General features: G+C 45.2%; 1 protein-coding gene across 2 annotated transcripts in view; it reads right to left on the bottom strand.

Moving 5' to 3' along the window:
* Positions 1–17,279, bottom strand: part of LOC116970862 (aminopeptidase Q-like) — a 135,132-nt gene extending 117,853 nt beyond the window's left edge. For both annotated transcript variants that reach the window (XM_033017461.1, XM_033017460.1), the window contains exon 1: positions 16,599–17,279. In XM_033017461.1, coding sequence (XP_032873352.1) covers positions 16,599–17,185 — 587 coding nt within the window. In that variant the 5' untranslated portion in view covers positions 17,186–17,279. The remainder of the gene's footprint in view (positions 1–16,598) is intronic.
* Positions 17,280–17,705: the final 426 nt, after the last annotated feature.

Here is a 17,705-nt window from a genome sequence, read left to right as displayed (position 1 = left end):
AACCAACCAGGAGGTACGCTCTTTACCGGAGAAGACTCCCGACAGCATCAACTGCTCAGAGAAGTTAAGGGCCTGTCCCACTTAGGAGACCTAAACAGCAACCTCTGGTGACCTTGCCCGCCACCCAACAAAAAATCAAGGTCGAGGTGACCTGCAACCTCCTACTACCTCCCACGCATATGTTGAAAACCTTCCTTGACTATGAAGAAAACCTCCTTCGACCTCCATTGACTACCTTCGACTAGCGTCGCAACCGGCTTCGACCAGACCTGCGACTAAAAAATTGTCGATTTTTGAAACGGCAACCTATTTTTCATTGATCTATGTAAATTGGTAAACTTTGCAATTTGCAAAAGTTGCAACATTGATAAAGTTGCAAAACTTGACAAAATCTCAAACTAAAATCAGTTACGTTAACTTCTCTTTATTTCTGAAGGAAACACCCAGCTACCCAGCCATCACTCCTGTGTTTTGTAACCACATTTGCTCTTGCTCTCAAGACTTTTTAGGAGCTGTCCCACTTGGGCGCCCTAATTGGCGAATTTAGAAGAGTTTGAAAAAATGACATGATGAAGACCTCCTTAGACTATGCAGAAGACCTCCTTCTACCTCCTTCGACTATGTTGAAGATTCGCTTCGACAAGCTACGACTAGCTATGACTAACTTCGGGAAAATTGGACACCGAATAGTGGAGAGTGAAGACGATCTCCTTCGATCTCCTTTGACCTCCCTTCGACCTCCTTTCGACTATGATGAAGACTATCTACGACTACCTTCGACTACCTTCGATTACCTACCATTAACATGCTGACCTACTACGACCTATTGCGTTTTTTAACATATTGAAATAAACGCCGTGGCCTAGCTGAGGCCTCGAGTCGCGGAGACCACTCTCAAGCATGAAGGAGAGTTATGAAGATCTCCTACGACCTGTCGACCATGCTGCGAATATGAGTCGAGGGCAAACTCGCCAGAAGTCGCGGATTAGGTCGCCCAAGTGGGACAAGCCCTTTACACTCTGAGAGTTTTACATTCTCATGAGTGCAACATTATTGCCCCATGTTTTCAAGGCTCTTCATGGCCTCAAATCTGCCTAATTAATAATCCCAGATCCATCACATGTGCTACCTATGAGTCCTAAACAGCACATTTTACATCAAAAGCAAACTCTTGTAATTTGCTAGAAAATAATTGCAAATCCCACTGGCTCTGCATCTTGCTTACTGGAGCCCAATTTTAATATATATTTGTCAAGCCTTTGATATCATTAGATATTTGATTTGGAAGTAATTCAACTTAGCAGTATGGAGTAACGGAAAAAAGACTGATAATGAAGTACTCCGACTGGCCTGAAATGTCTCAATTTCTTGCCATAACTATCAGCAAACAAAATGAAGAGAACCCATGCAGAATTTACTACAAAGGGAAATTGGAGGGGTATTTAAGACAGAACAAGATGATAGTTTTATAAGTATACTAGACAAAGTGGGACCCGTTGGGTCCCATGTTCACACGGGAGGGCTGGTCCCCCGACGCAATATTCCACCTCTCCACCAATTCCAATATTGGTGGCCAGTGGGGGGGCTTTCTGGAGTGCTGGTATGGGTTCTTGGGGTGGCAGCTCAGTCCCTCAAGCCTGATCTGCTGGCAGCTAACTCACAGCTGGTGGGCTGGCAGTTGACTCATGACTATTCCTTGAAATTCCATTTCAAGCAGGGTGCAAGGCCACCAAATTCAAATCCATGTTCCTACCATTTCAAGCAGGGTGCAAGGCCCACGAATTCAAGTGCAGTTTCCAACAACTTCAAGCAGGGTGCAAGGCCACCGAATTCAAGTGCAGTTTCATACCACTTCAAGCAGGATGCACGGCCGCCAAATTTAAGTGCAGTTTCATTCCACTTCAAGCAGGGTCGAAGGCCACCAAATTCAAATGCAGCTTCATACCATTTCATGCAGGGTGAAACCACCATAAAACCACACAAAACACCAAACTCACAGTTCAGTAGACATTCAGTGTGTTCAGTTGATTCACAGCTCAGAGTTATGACCTCTCCCTCCCCCATCATGCAGAGACTGAGTCACACCCACACTTCCGGGTTTTATAACCACTCCCCCTCCCACCGGAAAAGGAGTGGCTTTCAGGGCGTGATTGACAGGAGAGAGATTCTCAACATTATTTAAACACTAATAACACTTTTATTTTTCATTGATGGGAAGAATTCTCTGCACCTGCTCAGCGGAGGGGGGACTGAGTAAGATGGCCAAAAATCACAGCCGTAAGTAGTAGCATTTTATCTTAAATCAATATACAGTGCAAACAGGAAGTAAGTTCATTTGCAGTAGTGCCTTTTAATTTCAAGCCAAAGTACCCAAGCCGCCATTTGCAGTAAATAGTGACTTTCAACTTCAAACCAAAGCACCCGAACAACCATTGCAGGTAGTGCCTTTTACTTCAAACAAACCATATTTTCATTTTCAAACCACATTAAGGGTACTCACAGTTGTGTAGACATTTGTTCAGTGTTATTCATAGCTCAGAGAGACGTGACCCTTGGCTTCATCCATCTTGCAGAGAGTGAGTGAGGCACACCACTTCCTGGTTTTATAGTCCCTCCCCCTCCCTCCAGCAGGGGCAGCAGAGAGAATGGTGATTTTGTTAAACTTCAAGCCAAAGCTCCCAAGCCACCATTTGCAGTAAATAGCACAATTCAACTTCAATCCAAAGCTCCCAAGCCACCATTTTCTGTAAGAAGTGCCTTTCAACTGCAAGCCAAATCACCCAAGCCATCATTTGCAGTAAGTAGTGCCTTTCAACTTCAAGCCAAAGCAGCCGCCATCATTTGCAGTAAGTAGTGCCTTTCAACTTCAAGCCAAAGCACCCGCAACCATTTGCAGTAAGTAGTGCCTTTCAACTTCAAGTCAAAGCACCCAAGCCACCATTTGCAGTAAGTAGTGCCTTTCAACTTCAAGCCAACGCACCCAAGCCACCATTTGCAGTAAGTCGTGCCTTTCAACTTCAAGCCAAAGCACCCAAGCCACTATTTGCAGTAAGTAGTGCCTTTCAACTTCATGCCACCATTTGCAGTAAGTAGTGCCTTTCAACTTCAAGCCAAATCACCGACCACCATTTGCAGTAATTAGTGCCTTTCAACTTCAAGCCAAAGCACCCAAGCTACCATGTGCAGTAAGTAGTGCCTTTCAACTTCAAGCAGATTACCCGCCACCATTTGCAGTAAGTAGTGCCTTTCAACTTCAAGCCAAAGCTCCCAGGCCACTATTTGCAGTAAGTAGTGGTATTCAACTTTAAACCAAAGCTCCCATACCACCATTTGCAGTAAGTAGTGCCTTTCAACTTCATGCCACCATTTGCAGTAAGTAGTGCCTTTCAACTTCAAGCCAAAGCACCCAAGCCACCATCTGCAGTAAGAAGTGCCTTTCAACGTCAAGCCAAATCACCCACCACCATTTGCAGTAATTAGTGCCTTTTCACTTCAAGCCAAATCACCTGTCACCATTTGCAGTAATTTGTGCCTTTCAACTTCAAGCCAAAACTCCCAAGCCATCGGTTGTAATAAGTAGTGGCTTTTGAACTTCAAGTCAAAGCACTCAAGCCACCATTTACAGTAAATAGTGCCTTTCAACTTCAAGCCAAAGCACCCGAACAACCATTTGCAGGTAGTGCACATTAAGGGCACTCACAGTTGTGTAGACATTTGTTCAGTGTTATTCAGAGCTCATAGAGACGTGACCTTTGGCTTCATCCATCTTGCAAAGAGTGAGTGAGGCACACCACTTCCTGGTTTATAGTTCCTCCCCCTCCCTCCAGCAGGTGCAGCAGAGAGAATGGTGATTTGTTTTAAACTTCAAGCCATAGCTCCCAAGCCAGCATTTGCAGTAAGAAGTGCCTTTCAACATCAAGTCAAAGCACCCAAGCCACCATTTACAGTAAATAGTGCCTTTCAACTTCAAGCCAAAGCACCCAAACAACCATTTGCAGGCAGTGCCTTTTTACTTCAAACAAACCATATTTTCATTTTCCGACCACATTAAGGGTACTCACAGTTGTGTAGACATTTGTTCAGTGTTATTCAGAGCTCAGAGAGACGTGACCCTTGGCTTCATCCATCTTTCAGAGACTAAGTGAGGCACACCACTTCTTGGTTTTATAGTCCCTCCCACTCCCTCCAGCAGGGGCAGCAGAGGGAATGGTGATTTTTTAAAAAACATTAATATCTCCCTGATTTTCATCGATGGGAAAAATCCTCTGCACCCGTAAGGCGGAGAGGGGCTCTGAGCGACGTGGCCAAAAATGACGGCCGTAGGTGGCGGCGTTCTGTCGGAAATCGCAGCACAGTGGGCCAAAAGCGGTCAAGATCAGAGATTTAGTCATATACTAGACTAAGTGGGACCCGTTGGGAAAGGTGTGGCTTTCATGGAGTGATTGACAGGAGAGAGATTCTCAACATTTTTTTTAAAAACTAATAACACTTTTATTTTTCATTGATGGGAAGAATCCTCTGCACCTGCTCAGCGGAGGGGGACTGAGTAAGATGGCCAAAAATCACAGCCGTAAGTGGTAGCGTTTTATCTAAAATCAATATACAGTGCAAACAGGAAGTAAGTGCATTTACAGTAGTGCCTTTCAACTTCAAGCCAAAGCACCCAAGCCACCATTTGCAGTAAGTAGTGCATTTCAACTTCAAGCCACCATTTGCAGTAAGTGATGCCTTTCAACTCCATGCCACCATTTGCAGTAAGTGGTGCCTTTCAACTTCAAGCCAATGCACCCAAGCCACCATTTGCAGTAAGTAATGCCTTTTAACTTCAAGCCATTGCATCCAAGCCACCATTTGCAGTAAGTAGTGCCTTTCAACTTCATGCCACCATTTGCAGTAATTAGTGCCTTTCAATTTCAAGACACACCCAAGCCAGGCCAACCTGGGGTGGGGGTGGGGGACGGTGGGGGCTTTCTGGAGCGTTAGTATGAACCATTTTAGAACCAATAGACATTTTTTTTGCAAGCTTTAGAACCAATAGAGACACTTTTTGCAAGCTTTAGAACCAATAGACATTTTTTTGCAAGCTGGAGTACCAATAGACTTTTTTTTGCAAGCTTTAGAACCAATAGTCATTTTTTTGCAAGCTTTAGAACCAATAGACATTTTTCTGCAAGCTTTAGAACCAATAGACATTTTTTGCAAGCTTTAGAACCAATAGACATTTTTTTGCAAGCTTTAGAAGCAATAGACATTTTTTTTGCAAGCTTTAGAAGCAATAGACATTGTTTTGCAAGCTTTAGAAGCAATAGACATTTTTCTGCAAGCTTTAGAACCAATAGACATTTTTTGCAAGCTTTAGAACCAATAGACATTTTTTGCAAGCTTTAGAACCAATAGACATTTTTTTGCAAGCTTTAGAACCAATAGACATTTTTTTGCAAGCTTTAGAACCAATAGACATTTTTGCAAGCTTTAGAAGCAATAGACATTTTTATGCAAGCTTTAGAACCAATAGACATTTTTGCAAGCTTTAGAACCAATAGACATTTTTGCAAGCTTTAGAACCAATAGACATTTTTTTGCAAGCTTTAGAACCAATAGACATTTTTTTGCAAGCTTTAGAACCAATAGACACTTTTTTGCAAGTTTAGTACCAATAGACACATTCTGCAAGCATTTTAGAACCACTAAGGGCACTTACATTTGAGTAGACATGTGTTCAGTGTTATTCACAGCTCAGAGAAACGTGACCCTCTGCCTTCCTCCATCTTGAAGAGACTGTGTGGCACACCACTTCCTGGTTTTATAGACCCTCCCCCCTGCCACCAGCGGGGGCAGCAGAGAGAATGGGGAATTTTGTAAAAACATTAATATCTCTGTCATTTTTAATGAACGGGAAAAATCCTCGGCACGCATGCGGCGTAGGGGGGCTCTGAGCAAGGTGGCCAAAAATGACGGCCGTAGGTGGCGGCGTTCTCTCGGAAATCGCAGCACAGGTGGCCAAAACCGGTCAAGAACAGACTTTTAGTAATATAAGATAAGATAGATATAGATAGATGATTTGCAGCACTGAAGAGAAAGAGTGGAGGAATGAGATTGGCAGGCTTGGCCTTCTGCATATGCTCGATACCTACTGTCTTAGTGTTACTGCAGAGTGAAAGGATGACATTGACATTCACCACTTATACAAAGGCATTCCAACCCATACCCAAATACCCCAAACCATCGTCTGAGACGTGTGCACCATTCACCAACAATCGTGCGGGGAAGCGTGCAAGATGCTCTTCAAAGGTTAGCTCGTCTCTCACTTGCAAGTCTGTCCACGAAGTCAGAGACATGTCCAGGAACAGAGGTCAGTCAGCCTGACCCAAGGCACTGGGTGGCTTTCAGATTCAACCTTGCTGTTGTTGATAACATAGCCCCAATTATCTGAGTGGAGTAATTGACCAAGATTGATAATGTAAGTGGTTATTTTTTTAACTTAAATTCTGAATGTTTTTAATTATCTGATATCACTTAACTGTGTTATATAACTTCATAATTTAATTTTTTATTTTTATTTTTATGTAGTGTCTTTTTAAAATGTTTAAAAACTTTTGAAATTGTTTTAATGTCCTTGACCAGCAACATGTTGTCAATAGGCCATTGGAATAGTCCATGGATGTTATCTCAGAATCCGTCTTCTGAGACTTAGTCAATGTTTGCCTGCATTTTATGACATGCTCATGGCAGCAATGTCTGGAGCTACTTTAGACAGGAAACTAGACAGCGGCACAGTGGAACAGCTGTAGAGTGGCCATCTTACAGCACCAGAGATTCGGGTTTGATGCCAACTGCAAATGCTGTCTGAATGGTATTTGTATGTTTTCCCTGATCGCGTGGATTTTTCCAAGTGCTCCAGATTCCGCCTACGATCTAAATACATATAGTTTTGTAGATAAATTGTATTTGGTAAAATTATAAAATGGTACTTGGTGTGTGGGATAGTGTTAGTCTATGGGTGTTCTCTGGTCAGGGTGGAAGGTGGGTCAAAAGGCCTGTTTTCGTGCTATATCTCTAAAGTCTAAAGTCTAAATGTGCATGGAGTAAATCAGGTTGGACACAGTCCATAAAAGGACAGAAGGTGCTGGGGTAACTCAGCGGGTCAGACAGCATCGCTGGAGAAACTACATAGGTGACGTGTAGTTTATCCAAGTTCTCCAGAGATGCTGCCTGACCTGCTGAGCTAGTCCAGCACTTTGTGTCCTTTTGGGTAAACCAGCACCTGCAGTTCCTGGTTTCTACATGTAAATCAATCCATGTTTATTTTACCCCTTTTGAAATAAAGGCTCTTTTTTTTACAGTGACATTCACATTTATTTTATACAGACAATTTAAAATCTGTATTCTTATTCCTACTAATAATATTAAACAAAATATTTAAAGTAAAGTTAATAACCGAGCACAACTTAAAAATTGTCTTGGACCTTCAGAAATTCCTCCAAATATAGTTTCCATGAAACTTACAAAGTGCCCCATAACTAGTTAACTATTGGAACTTATAATACACATTCTTACTTTACAATTTCTCGAACAGCACAAGATGTTGCCAGACATACATTATTTTTTTTTCCATCTGGAGCACATTATGTGGTTGAAGTGACCTTTGCCAGCAGTATTACTCAGTTAGCTGGGCTCGCAGCAGGTTGGGTTGAAATGACACATTCTGATGCACCAGACCACAGAATTTGCTCAGAGAAAATGTTGACATGGCTGGTGTGGGAAAGGTCCTTCATTCGTTCACTCAGCATCTTGTGCTTACTGGCCTAAATTGAATTCCAGTCCTGTTGAGATTTTAGAACACACAAACTCCCATATTCAAAGCTCCCCTTTCGCTTCCTTCCTCTGAAACATGTGGAGACCCCTGAATGTATCTGAACTCTGATTCCAGCTCACAGGCATTACTGATTGAAATTGCTATGTCATTGGCTCTCCAGTTGCTGGGGATTTAATCTTTGGAAATCTGTCCCTAAACCTTTCCACCTCTACCTCTCTTCTCTCCTTTACGAAGATGCTTAAAACCCACTTTAACAAAGCTTAGGATCATTTTCCCCAACTTGGCTTGAGGTATCTTGAAACATTTCACTGTACGAGGTGCTGTATACATGCAATTTATTTAACTATTACTGCTGAGAAGAATGCACCTTGCACACCATCTCCAATAATCCCTTTATAACATTGCATTGTGAAGATTAAGTAGCATTAAATATTCTACATGTTTCAGTTGTGCCTAAAATAAAGGTTTAGTGATTAAAACATGGATAGGACAAGTCTGAAGAGATATGGGCCAAACGCAAGCAGGTGGGACTAATGTGGCTGGGATATGTTGACCGGTGTGGGCAACTTGGGGTGAAGGGCCTGTTTCTACACTGTGTCACTCTATGACTATAAAGTTAATTCAATTTTGTGGCAGTAGGCACACAAATGAGACATCTGTTGGCTTATGATGCACAGGTTATTTATTGAAGCGGCCATTTTCTATATCGTAGATCTATAACTTCTGATCACCCTCATTGAATTCCTAATGTTGTGCTCCTGTTCTTGCAGGAGGTGTTGGGGCTCTTAAAGAGCATTAAGGTGCTCTTTCCTTTATCCCCGAGTTGTCCTACCTAGTCACCCTCTTGTTTTTAATGTAGGTATAAAAAGTCTTAAGGGCCTGTCCCACTTTCATAACCTAATTCATGCCCTTTCTTACTCGTGGACATTATTCATCATGCTAGAAAAAACGCCCCGACCTACTTGATGCCACGAGTACCTATGACTGGCATCACGGCCTGCTACGACTTACCTACGACCTCCTACGACCTCGTGATGACCATGCTGCGAGTGCGAGTCAAGGGCAAACTCGTGAATTAGGTCGTGAAAGTGGGACAGGCCATTTAGGATTTTCTTTCATTCGACTTGCTGAAGCCCATTTCATAGCCCCTTTTGGCCCTTTTCAGATTCAGATTCAGATTCAATTTTAATTGTCATTGTCAGTGTACAATACAGAGACAACGAAATGCATTTAGCATCTCCCTGGAAGAGCGACATAGCAAATGATTTGAATAAATAATAATAAGTGTCTGGGGGGGGGGGGGGGTGAATGGCAGTCACTGAGGTACGTTGTTGAGTAGAGTGACAGCCGCCGGGAACACCCACTTAGAGTTCTCCTTTCTTATATTCCTCTAAGGCACCTGCGAGATGTCATTGGAGCATGGAGATCCTTGCATGCTCATCACAGAGAAGGATCTACTTGCATCCGATACAATAGCACAATTTCTAAATGTTCTAATGAAATTATCTTTCATATTCCGACAGGTCAGATGATCCCAGGACTGAAGGCCTGATCTGACCTAATCTGACCAAACCACACCTTCCACAACAATTCCCGACACTAGCCCCCTTCCATATTCCCTTTACACTCACGACTGTGCAGGGCAAATTCAGCTCCAACTCCATCAACAAGTTTGTATAGGACACCACTGTGGTGGGCCTAATCATGAGCAATGACAAAACAGAGCACAGGAAGGAAATAGAGAACTTTGTAACATGGTGTCAAGACAATGATATCTCCGTCTGTTCCTCAGCACCCCTGCCAATTTGATTAACCCAATCTACATGTAGATTAAAGTCACCCATTATAAAAGTCCTGACATCCCAGTAATGAGAGGGAGTACAGAGAAGGTTCACCAGACTGATTCCTAGGATGGCAGGACTTTCATATGAAGAAAGACTGGATAGACTCAGCTTGTACTCGCTAGAATTTAGAAGATTGAGGGGGGATCTTATAGAAACTTACAAAATTCTTAAGGGGTTGGACAGGCTAGATGCAGGAAGATTGTAGGAAAATGTGGAAAATGAAGCGGTTAACATTTCAGATCCAGGATCCTTCATTATAAATTCTGAATGCTTCTGGCATTTATGCTTCTATTCCCCTGGTATATAGTCTACTCTCCCCTCTGAACTGGTCAAGCCAGCCATTCAGCTGTGCCAAACTGTTTTGAAACTGCTCGGAACAGTAAACAACTAGGCTCAAGATCACACTACAGCTTTACTCCAGATGTGAAGAGAAATAATCTGACACCAATAATGAGATGATAATGACTGCCTTTCACCTTATGACAGCATATTATCCATTATAGAATTCTATTTCTGGTCAAATTCAAGTAATAATTGGCAAGAAGCAAGTTGGTTTTGGGATGGTGTGGGCCGGGCGGGGGGGGGGGGGGGAGGGGGGGAGGGAGGGGGGGGGGGGGGGGGGGAGAAGGGGGGGGAGGGGGGGGGAGGGGGGGGGGGGATGGAGGAAGTGAGTTATTTCAGCTTTGTCCTTGATCACAGGGGATAAGGAATATATATGTTGAGAAATCGTATTGTTAATTGGTGAGATCACATCTGGAGCACCGTAAAGAGTTTTGATCTCCTTTTACAAGGAGGGATATACTTATTTTGTGGGCAGTTTAGATAAGGTCCACAAATGACAAATTGTTGTCATCAGAGAAAATACTACGCATGTTGATCCTATTTGTTGGAGTTTAGAAGAATGAGACATGACCTTGATGAAACTTTTAAAAATTCTGAGGTTACTTCTTATGGTGGGGTCTAGAACTTGGGCAATAGTTTTACAATAAGGATGTTTACATTTAAAACTGAAGTGAGGAGAAAATTCTGCTCTCACAAGCTGGTGAATCTTTGGCATCTCAGTTTTCTTAGTAATCTCTGGCCCAGAGAACATAGGAGGGCAAGCCACTGATTATAAACAAGTTTATATAAAAGACTAGACTAATTGGGACCCATTGGGTCCCAGCTTCACACGGGAGGGCTGGTCCCCCAACACAATATTCCACCTCTCCACCAATTCCAAGATTGCTGGCCAGTGGGGGGGGGGGGGCTTTCTAGAGGGCTAGCATGGGTGTAGTGGGCCGAAGGGACTGGTTTCCAGAGGGCAGGCACGTGACGTCAGAGTAGGCAAGGTAGGCACTGCCTACCCCGACTAAAATTATAACATAGCAATTAAGAGATCGATCTCTTAGGTAGGCATAATTCTCCATGCCTTTCATCCGCAGCGCTTGTAACATGGGAAACTCTGTGTAGCCCACGTGCCGTCAGCGCTGCTGGAAGCCGTCACTTTCAATTGGGGCTGAAGGCAGCAGAAATTCTGCCTTTGCAGCACTGCGCATGCACAGCGCTAGTTTCTTGGCGGGGTTTTCAAATATGGATTGGCATTATTTTAAGTGTATCTTAGTAAACAGAGAGAGAAGAATGGAGTTTGTGTACCAATGATGTGGTAAGTACATTTCTTGGCGATGTTTTTAATACCGTATTTCCCGGGGTGTGGGGGAGAGCTCCTTTCACAGCGTTTTGGGAGTCTGGCCCGGGGTAAAGTTGCGGGGAGGGCACGAATGTTGTGAAGGAGGGGATCGGGATAATGCCACTTGTGACGCTCCTTGCACGAAGGCGTGCAATGCCACCGCATTGAGGCTGGGGGGGGGGGGGGGGGGGAGAAGCAGCTCGGCTGGCAGTGAGCGGCCGCCACCTCAGCGCCTGCTGCCGGCCCCCGCTCACCTCTGGCAGCTCTCCGTCTAAAAACCTCTCTCCTGCCACTCGCTGGCCTCACTCAAGTCCTTAAATTCCGACAGTGCAATTGAGGTTACTCGGCTGTGGGAATTTAAGGATTTGCTGGAAGCGGCTGACATGAGCAAGCGGCAGGTGAGAGGTGTTCTGACAGAGAGCACTGACAGAGGTGAGCGGGCCGGCAGAAGGCGCTGACGTGGCGGCCAGTTCTGCTGTCGGGTCCCGGCGGCCGCTCGCAGCCACCCGAGCTGCTTCTATCCCCGGCTACAGTGCGTGGCTTCGCGCCCGGAGAGCTGCGGCAGCGGTGAGTGAGTTATGCTGGCATTATCCCCGACCCCCTCCTTCTCAACACTCCTGCTCTCCCCACATCTTTAACCCCTGGCACAGACTCTCCACACGCTGTGAAAGGAACTCTCCCCCCAATTGGACCCTTGAACAAGTGTTGTCTTTCAATAAGATGACAACTGATTCAACTTTTCCCCGTACCATTTTTCCCACCATCTCTCCACCTGCCATCAATCTTCCCCACCCACCCATTCAGTAATTCAGAATAAAGGAGACTAGGAAGCCTTGGGCAAATTGAATTGTTACTGTTTTTATTTTATTTTTTATTTTTACGGATTGAACAATCTGCACATGCGTGGTTTAAATTTTTTTTTAAGGCCGACTGAGTGCCTACCCTGAGTAATTACTCACGGCACGTGCCTGCCAGAGGGCTAGTATGGACATTGTGGGCCGAATGGATTCTTGGGCTGGCAGCTCAGTCACTCAGGCCTGGAAGCTCAGTAACTCAAGCCTGGCAGGCTGGCAGATCAGAAACTGACAGAAATTTGTGATATATTTGTATTGTGAGCACATTAGTTGCCAATGGGTGTTTAGGGAGGGTGGGTAAGGGTTATTTTGTTATTATATATAAAAAACAAAATGGAAGGAAATGTAATGCAATACGTCAGATGTACTGTATTTTTTTCCTCCAATAAAAATTAAAAACAAAAAGAAATTCTGCCGAAATCAGGTGGGAGACTATGAGAGAAAAGGGGGAGAGGGTGGACAATCAATTTTAGATATTTTCATCCTTTTTTACAGTTGCAAAAGGCGCACAGTTGTAAAAGGCACACAGTTGCAATAGGCACACATTTCAATAGCAACACAGTTGCAAAAGGCACAGTTTAAAAACACATAAAGGGCACTCACAGGTCAGTATTTTCATTGTTCTGTAGATTTCCAGCTCAGACTAAGTCGTGACCCTCTCCCTCCCCCATCGAGCAGAGACTGAGCCACGCACACACGTCCGGGTTTTATAGCCCTCTGGCCCTGACAGCTGGAGGGGGACTGAGTAAGATGGCCAAAAATCACAGCCGTAAGTGATCGCGTTTTTTTCTAATATCAATATATAGTGCAAACAGGAAGTGGTCAAGTTTAGACTTTTAATTATATAGATTAAGGAAGAACTTGAGATGCTGGAAAAATCAAAGGTAGACAAAAATGCTGGAGAAACTCAGCGGGTGAGGCAGCATCTGAAGAAGGGTCTCGACCCCTCAGTCTGAAGAAGGGCCTCAACCCAAAACGTTGCCTATTCCTTCTCTCCATAGATGTTGCCTCACCCGTGGAGTTTCTCCAGCATTTTTGTCTATCTTAAATAAAAGATTATGTTTATTTGTGATGGACAAGTTTTCACCATTGTAGAGTCTAGAGTAATGAGACATGGGAAGGAAAGTAGAATTGAACTCAAGATTCGATCAGCCATAATTTAATTCAACGACGGAACAAACTCAAGTGACTGTATGTATAAGAAAGAACTGCAGTTGCTGGTTTAATGTTCTAATTGTGTTCTAATGAACTTGAATCTCTTCAGATTCTGGCAAGAGACAGAATTGAGAAGTGACATGCACAAAGCAACATGCACCCAGTTAATGGCATGCAACAGCATAGGGAAGCCTGCAGTCCGAGAGAATACAGGCAAGCTATTTAAAATGCCGGTCTCTAACAATTAGCTGTAAAATCAAGTCAGCACTGTGAATATAGTATCTCAGAGATAAATAGATACGCTACATCGACGACTGCTTTGGCGCCACCTGCACGCGCACACAACTGACTGACTTCATCTACTTCACCACTAACTTCCATCCAGCACTCAAATACACCTGGACCATTTCCGACACTTCCCTACCATTCCTTGACCTCACTATCTCCATTGCAGGTGATGGACTTCTGACAGACATCCACTATAAACCCACTGACTCCCAAGGCTATCTGGACTACACTTCTTCCCACCCTGCTTCCTGTAAGGACTCCATCCCCTACTCCCAATACCTCCGTCTACGCTGCATCTGCTCCACGGATGAGACGTTCCACACCAAGACATCTGAAATGTCCTCATTATTCAGGGAACGGGGGTTCCCCTCTTCCACCATAGATGAGGCTCGCACCAGGGTCTCTTCCATACCCCGCAACACTGCTCTCTCTCCCCATCCCCCCACTCGCAACAAGGGCAGAGTCCCCCTAGTCCTCACCTTTCACCCCACCAGCCGTCACATACAACAAGTAAACCTCCGTCAGTTTCGCCACCTCCAACGTGACCCCACCACTCGCCACATCTTCCCATCTCCCCCTATATCTGCCTTCCGCAAAGACCGCTCCCTCCATAACTCCCTTGTCAATTCTTCCCTTCCCTCTCGTACCACCCCCTCCCCGGGCAATTTCCCTTGCAACCGCAAGAGATGCAACACTTGTCCCTTTACCTCCCCCCTCGACTCCGTTCAAGGACCCAAGCAGTCGTTCCAGGTGCGACAGAGGTTTACCTGCATCTCCTCCAACCTCATCTATTGCATCCGCTGCTCTAGATGTCAGCAGATCTATATCGATGAGACCAAGTGGAGGTTGGGCGATCGTTTCGCCGAACACCTCCGCTCGGTCCGCAATAACCAAGCTGACCTCCCGGTGGCTCAGCACTTCAACTCCCCCTCTCACTCCGTCTCCGACCTCTCTGTCCTGGGTCTCCTCCATGGCCACAGCGAGCAACACCGGAAATTAGAGGAACAGCACCTCATATTCCGCTTGGGGAGTCTGCATCCTGGGGGCATGAACATCGAATTCTCCCAATTTTGTTAGTCCTTGCTGTCTCCTCCCCTTCCTCAGCCCTCCTGCTGTCTCCTCCCATCCCCCAGCCTTCGGGCTCCTCCTCCTTTTTCCTTTCTTGGCCCCGCCCCCCCCCCCCCCCCCCCCCCCCCCCCCACCCCCGATCAGTCTGAAGAAGTGTTTCGGCCCGAAACGTTGCCTATTTCCTTCGCTCCATAGATGCTGCTGCACCCGCTGAATTTCTCCAGCTTTTTTGTGTACCTTAAATAGATATGAATGTTGAGAAGTTGCACATATCAGGAATACTATATCAGGAATACTAATATCATGCAGGCAGAAATTAAAACCACACGTACTGGAGAAATCTATCCAACTCTTAGTGAAAAAAAAGCAAAACAGTGGTATGAAAGGGTAGTACACTCAAGCTATCGTTATGATTGCAACTTCAAGGGTCTCGACCCGAAATGTCACCCATTCCTTCTCTCCAGAGATGCTGCCTGCCTCACTGAGTTTCTCCGGGTTTTTGTGTCTATCTTCGGTTTAAACCAGCATCTGCAGTTCCTTCCCACACACTTCACAAGGACCTATCCGTATGTCCTTCAACAACCTAGTTGCCCCCGAGGCAACGCTGTTTATGTTCAGATCAGTCAGAGATCGAACCAAACATAAGCTACGCGAACCTGTTATCCAGGTACAAAGCCGGGGGTCAAATACTGTTGTGTTTAGTTTGTTCAAATAAATCCTACATATCTTCTCCGCAAAATAATGCTCCCTTGTTCAAAATGTATTTTAGGTTCCAGGCTGTTCTTTAGGAATCCGAAACCGTACTTTTAAAATTTCAAGCTTAAAAAAAATAATGCTAACAAAAACTTGCTAAATTGCCTTAGTAGACTTTTTTTTAAATGTGTATGTTCGTTCACAACCGAGTGGAAAGCAACGGTGGGCGAGGTCGGATGTCCTGCGCGGATTTAGACTTGTCATTTTAAAATTATGAGCAAGTCTCAGTGCAGCACAGCCGGACAACTGCACCACATTATCCACAACACCATAACTTCGTGGCAGCAAAATAAACGCTGTGGAGCGCTATAATCCCTCATTCTCTTGCCCCTAATCAGTCTGAAGAGGGTCTCGACCCGAAACGTCACCCACCCCTTCTCTCCAGAGATGCTGCCTGTCCCACTGAATTACTCCAGCTTTTTGTGTCTATTAACGCTGTGGAGATTCGCTTAGTAAATAAACGATGTAGAAGAGTTCGGCGAAGACTCGCTTGGCCGAAGGACCTGTTTCCGCGCTGTATCTCTAAAGTATTAAAGTCTAAAGCTGTCCCGTCGCATGCAACGTCCAATTCACGGCTGCGGCAAATACTGGGGAAAGACACCTGCAACGGGACGTATAGAAAAAAGGTGCAGGAATAGGCCATTCGGCCCTTCGAGCTTGCACCGCCATTCAATATGACCATGGCTGATCATCCAACTCAGTATCCTGTACCTGCCTTCTCTCCATACCCCCTGATCCCTTTAGCCACAAGGGCCACATCTAACTCCCTCTTAAATATAGCCAATCAACTACCTTCTGTTTGTATTCGTTCTCTCCAAAAATGCTGCCTATCCGTTGAGCTACTCCAGCTTTTTGTGTCTATCTTCGGTTTAAACCAGCAGTTCCTTCCTACACATCTCTGGAGAACATGAATAGCAGATGTTTCGCGTCTGAAGAAGGGCTCCGATCCGTAACGTCGCCTATCCGTGTTCTCCAGAGATGCTACCTGATCCGCTGAGTTATTCCAGCAGTTTGTCTCTTTTTATTTGTATACCAACATCTGCAGTTGCGTGTGTCTACAAAATAGAAAGTGTATCTTAAACCGAGGAGGGTTGCACTGGTCAGGACGCTCCCGAACCCCTCCGACTTTTCTAGTTTGCAAACTTGCTTACTTGTTGACACCCCACTCCGTGTAGTTGGTGATGAAAAGTCCCGTTAACAACTCATCCAGCTTCCCGCTGTAGTTGGCCTGAATGATGTAGTCCATCCCTGTTATCAGCTTCTCGTTCAGTTCAATCACCAGATAATCGTTCTCAACTGCAAACCAAGTGCAGCGGATGGCCGGAGAGAGCAGGGCGGCGATGGCCACCCCAGTGTAGCGGAGCTCATGGCTGTGCAACAGGATGACCTCGGTCTCCTTGATGCAAGTCACCGTCACGTTAACTTGGCCGAAGAAGTGGCTGGGTCGCTCCAGCCCGGAGAGCGAGCGCGGCCACAGCTCCAGCTGGTAGTTCCTGGCGATAAGACTGTTTGGTAAGCGGGAGTTGTTCCAGGGACCCTGGCGACCCGGGGCCGCCGTCTCCCAGTCGGTGCTGGGAGGCTCCCAGGTCGGCGAGAAGATGCCCGTATTCTCAGCAATTAGCTTGCCATAGAAAATGGCCAAAACCGTGCAAACCACCAGTAAAACTAGGACGAGGAAGCTACATAGCACCACTGTCTTCCTGCTGAGGTAGAACCCAGAGGTGGATGTTGGTCTCATTTTTGGTGCCGGTTCCTTTAGATGGGAATTTTGTTGAGTTGTCACATTTCCGTGATGAGGCTGAGGAATGAAATCTGAAACCACTCGGGGCAATATTCATCTGACTACGAATCCGAAGTTTTGGTGGGTTACGCCTAGTAAGTTCTCACTTTACCAATGGCAGCACAAAGCGTAGCGTTTCCCGGGACCTGGGAGTGCCTCTGGTCACTTTGAATTGGAGCCTGACGTCCGTGTCAGAAGAGATTCACATACGGTGTGGAGAGAACGGGCGAAAGAGCAGATGTGTTTTGTTTGGATTAACTTTGCCATGTAATGCATAAAACATGAAATAGCGCGCACTGATTCTGGAATAAAATAATAATAAAGAATTGGGGAACTTACGGAAAGTTACTTGGCATGCATTCTTCCCCTGGGCTGCTACCAACAAACCCCGCGGCGTGGTTTATTAGGAACTGGGACAATCTGCAATATTTAATTAATTTGTTAAAGGCAACTATGCGATTGAAGAACAATGTAATAT

Source organism: Amblyraja radiata, chromosome 3 (assembly GCF_010909765.2).
Source record: "Amblyraja radiata isolate CabotCenter1 chromosome 3, sAmbRad1.1.pri, whole genome shotgun sequence".
Taxonomy (NCBI): Eukaryota; Metazoa; Chordata; class Chondrichthyes; order Rajiformes; family Rajidae; genus Amblyraja; species Amblyraja radiata.
The sequence above is the reverse complement of the archived record's forward strand: the minus strand, read 5'-3'. Positions and strand labels throughout refer to the sequence as shown.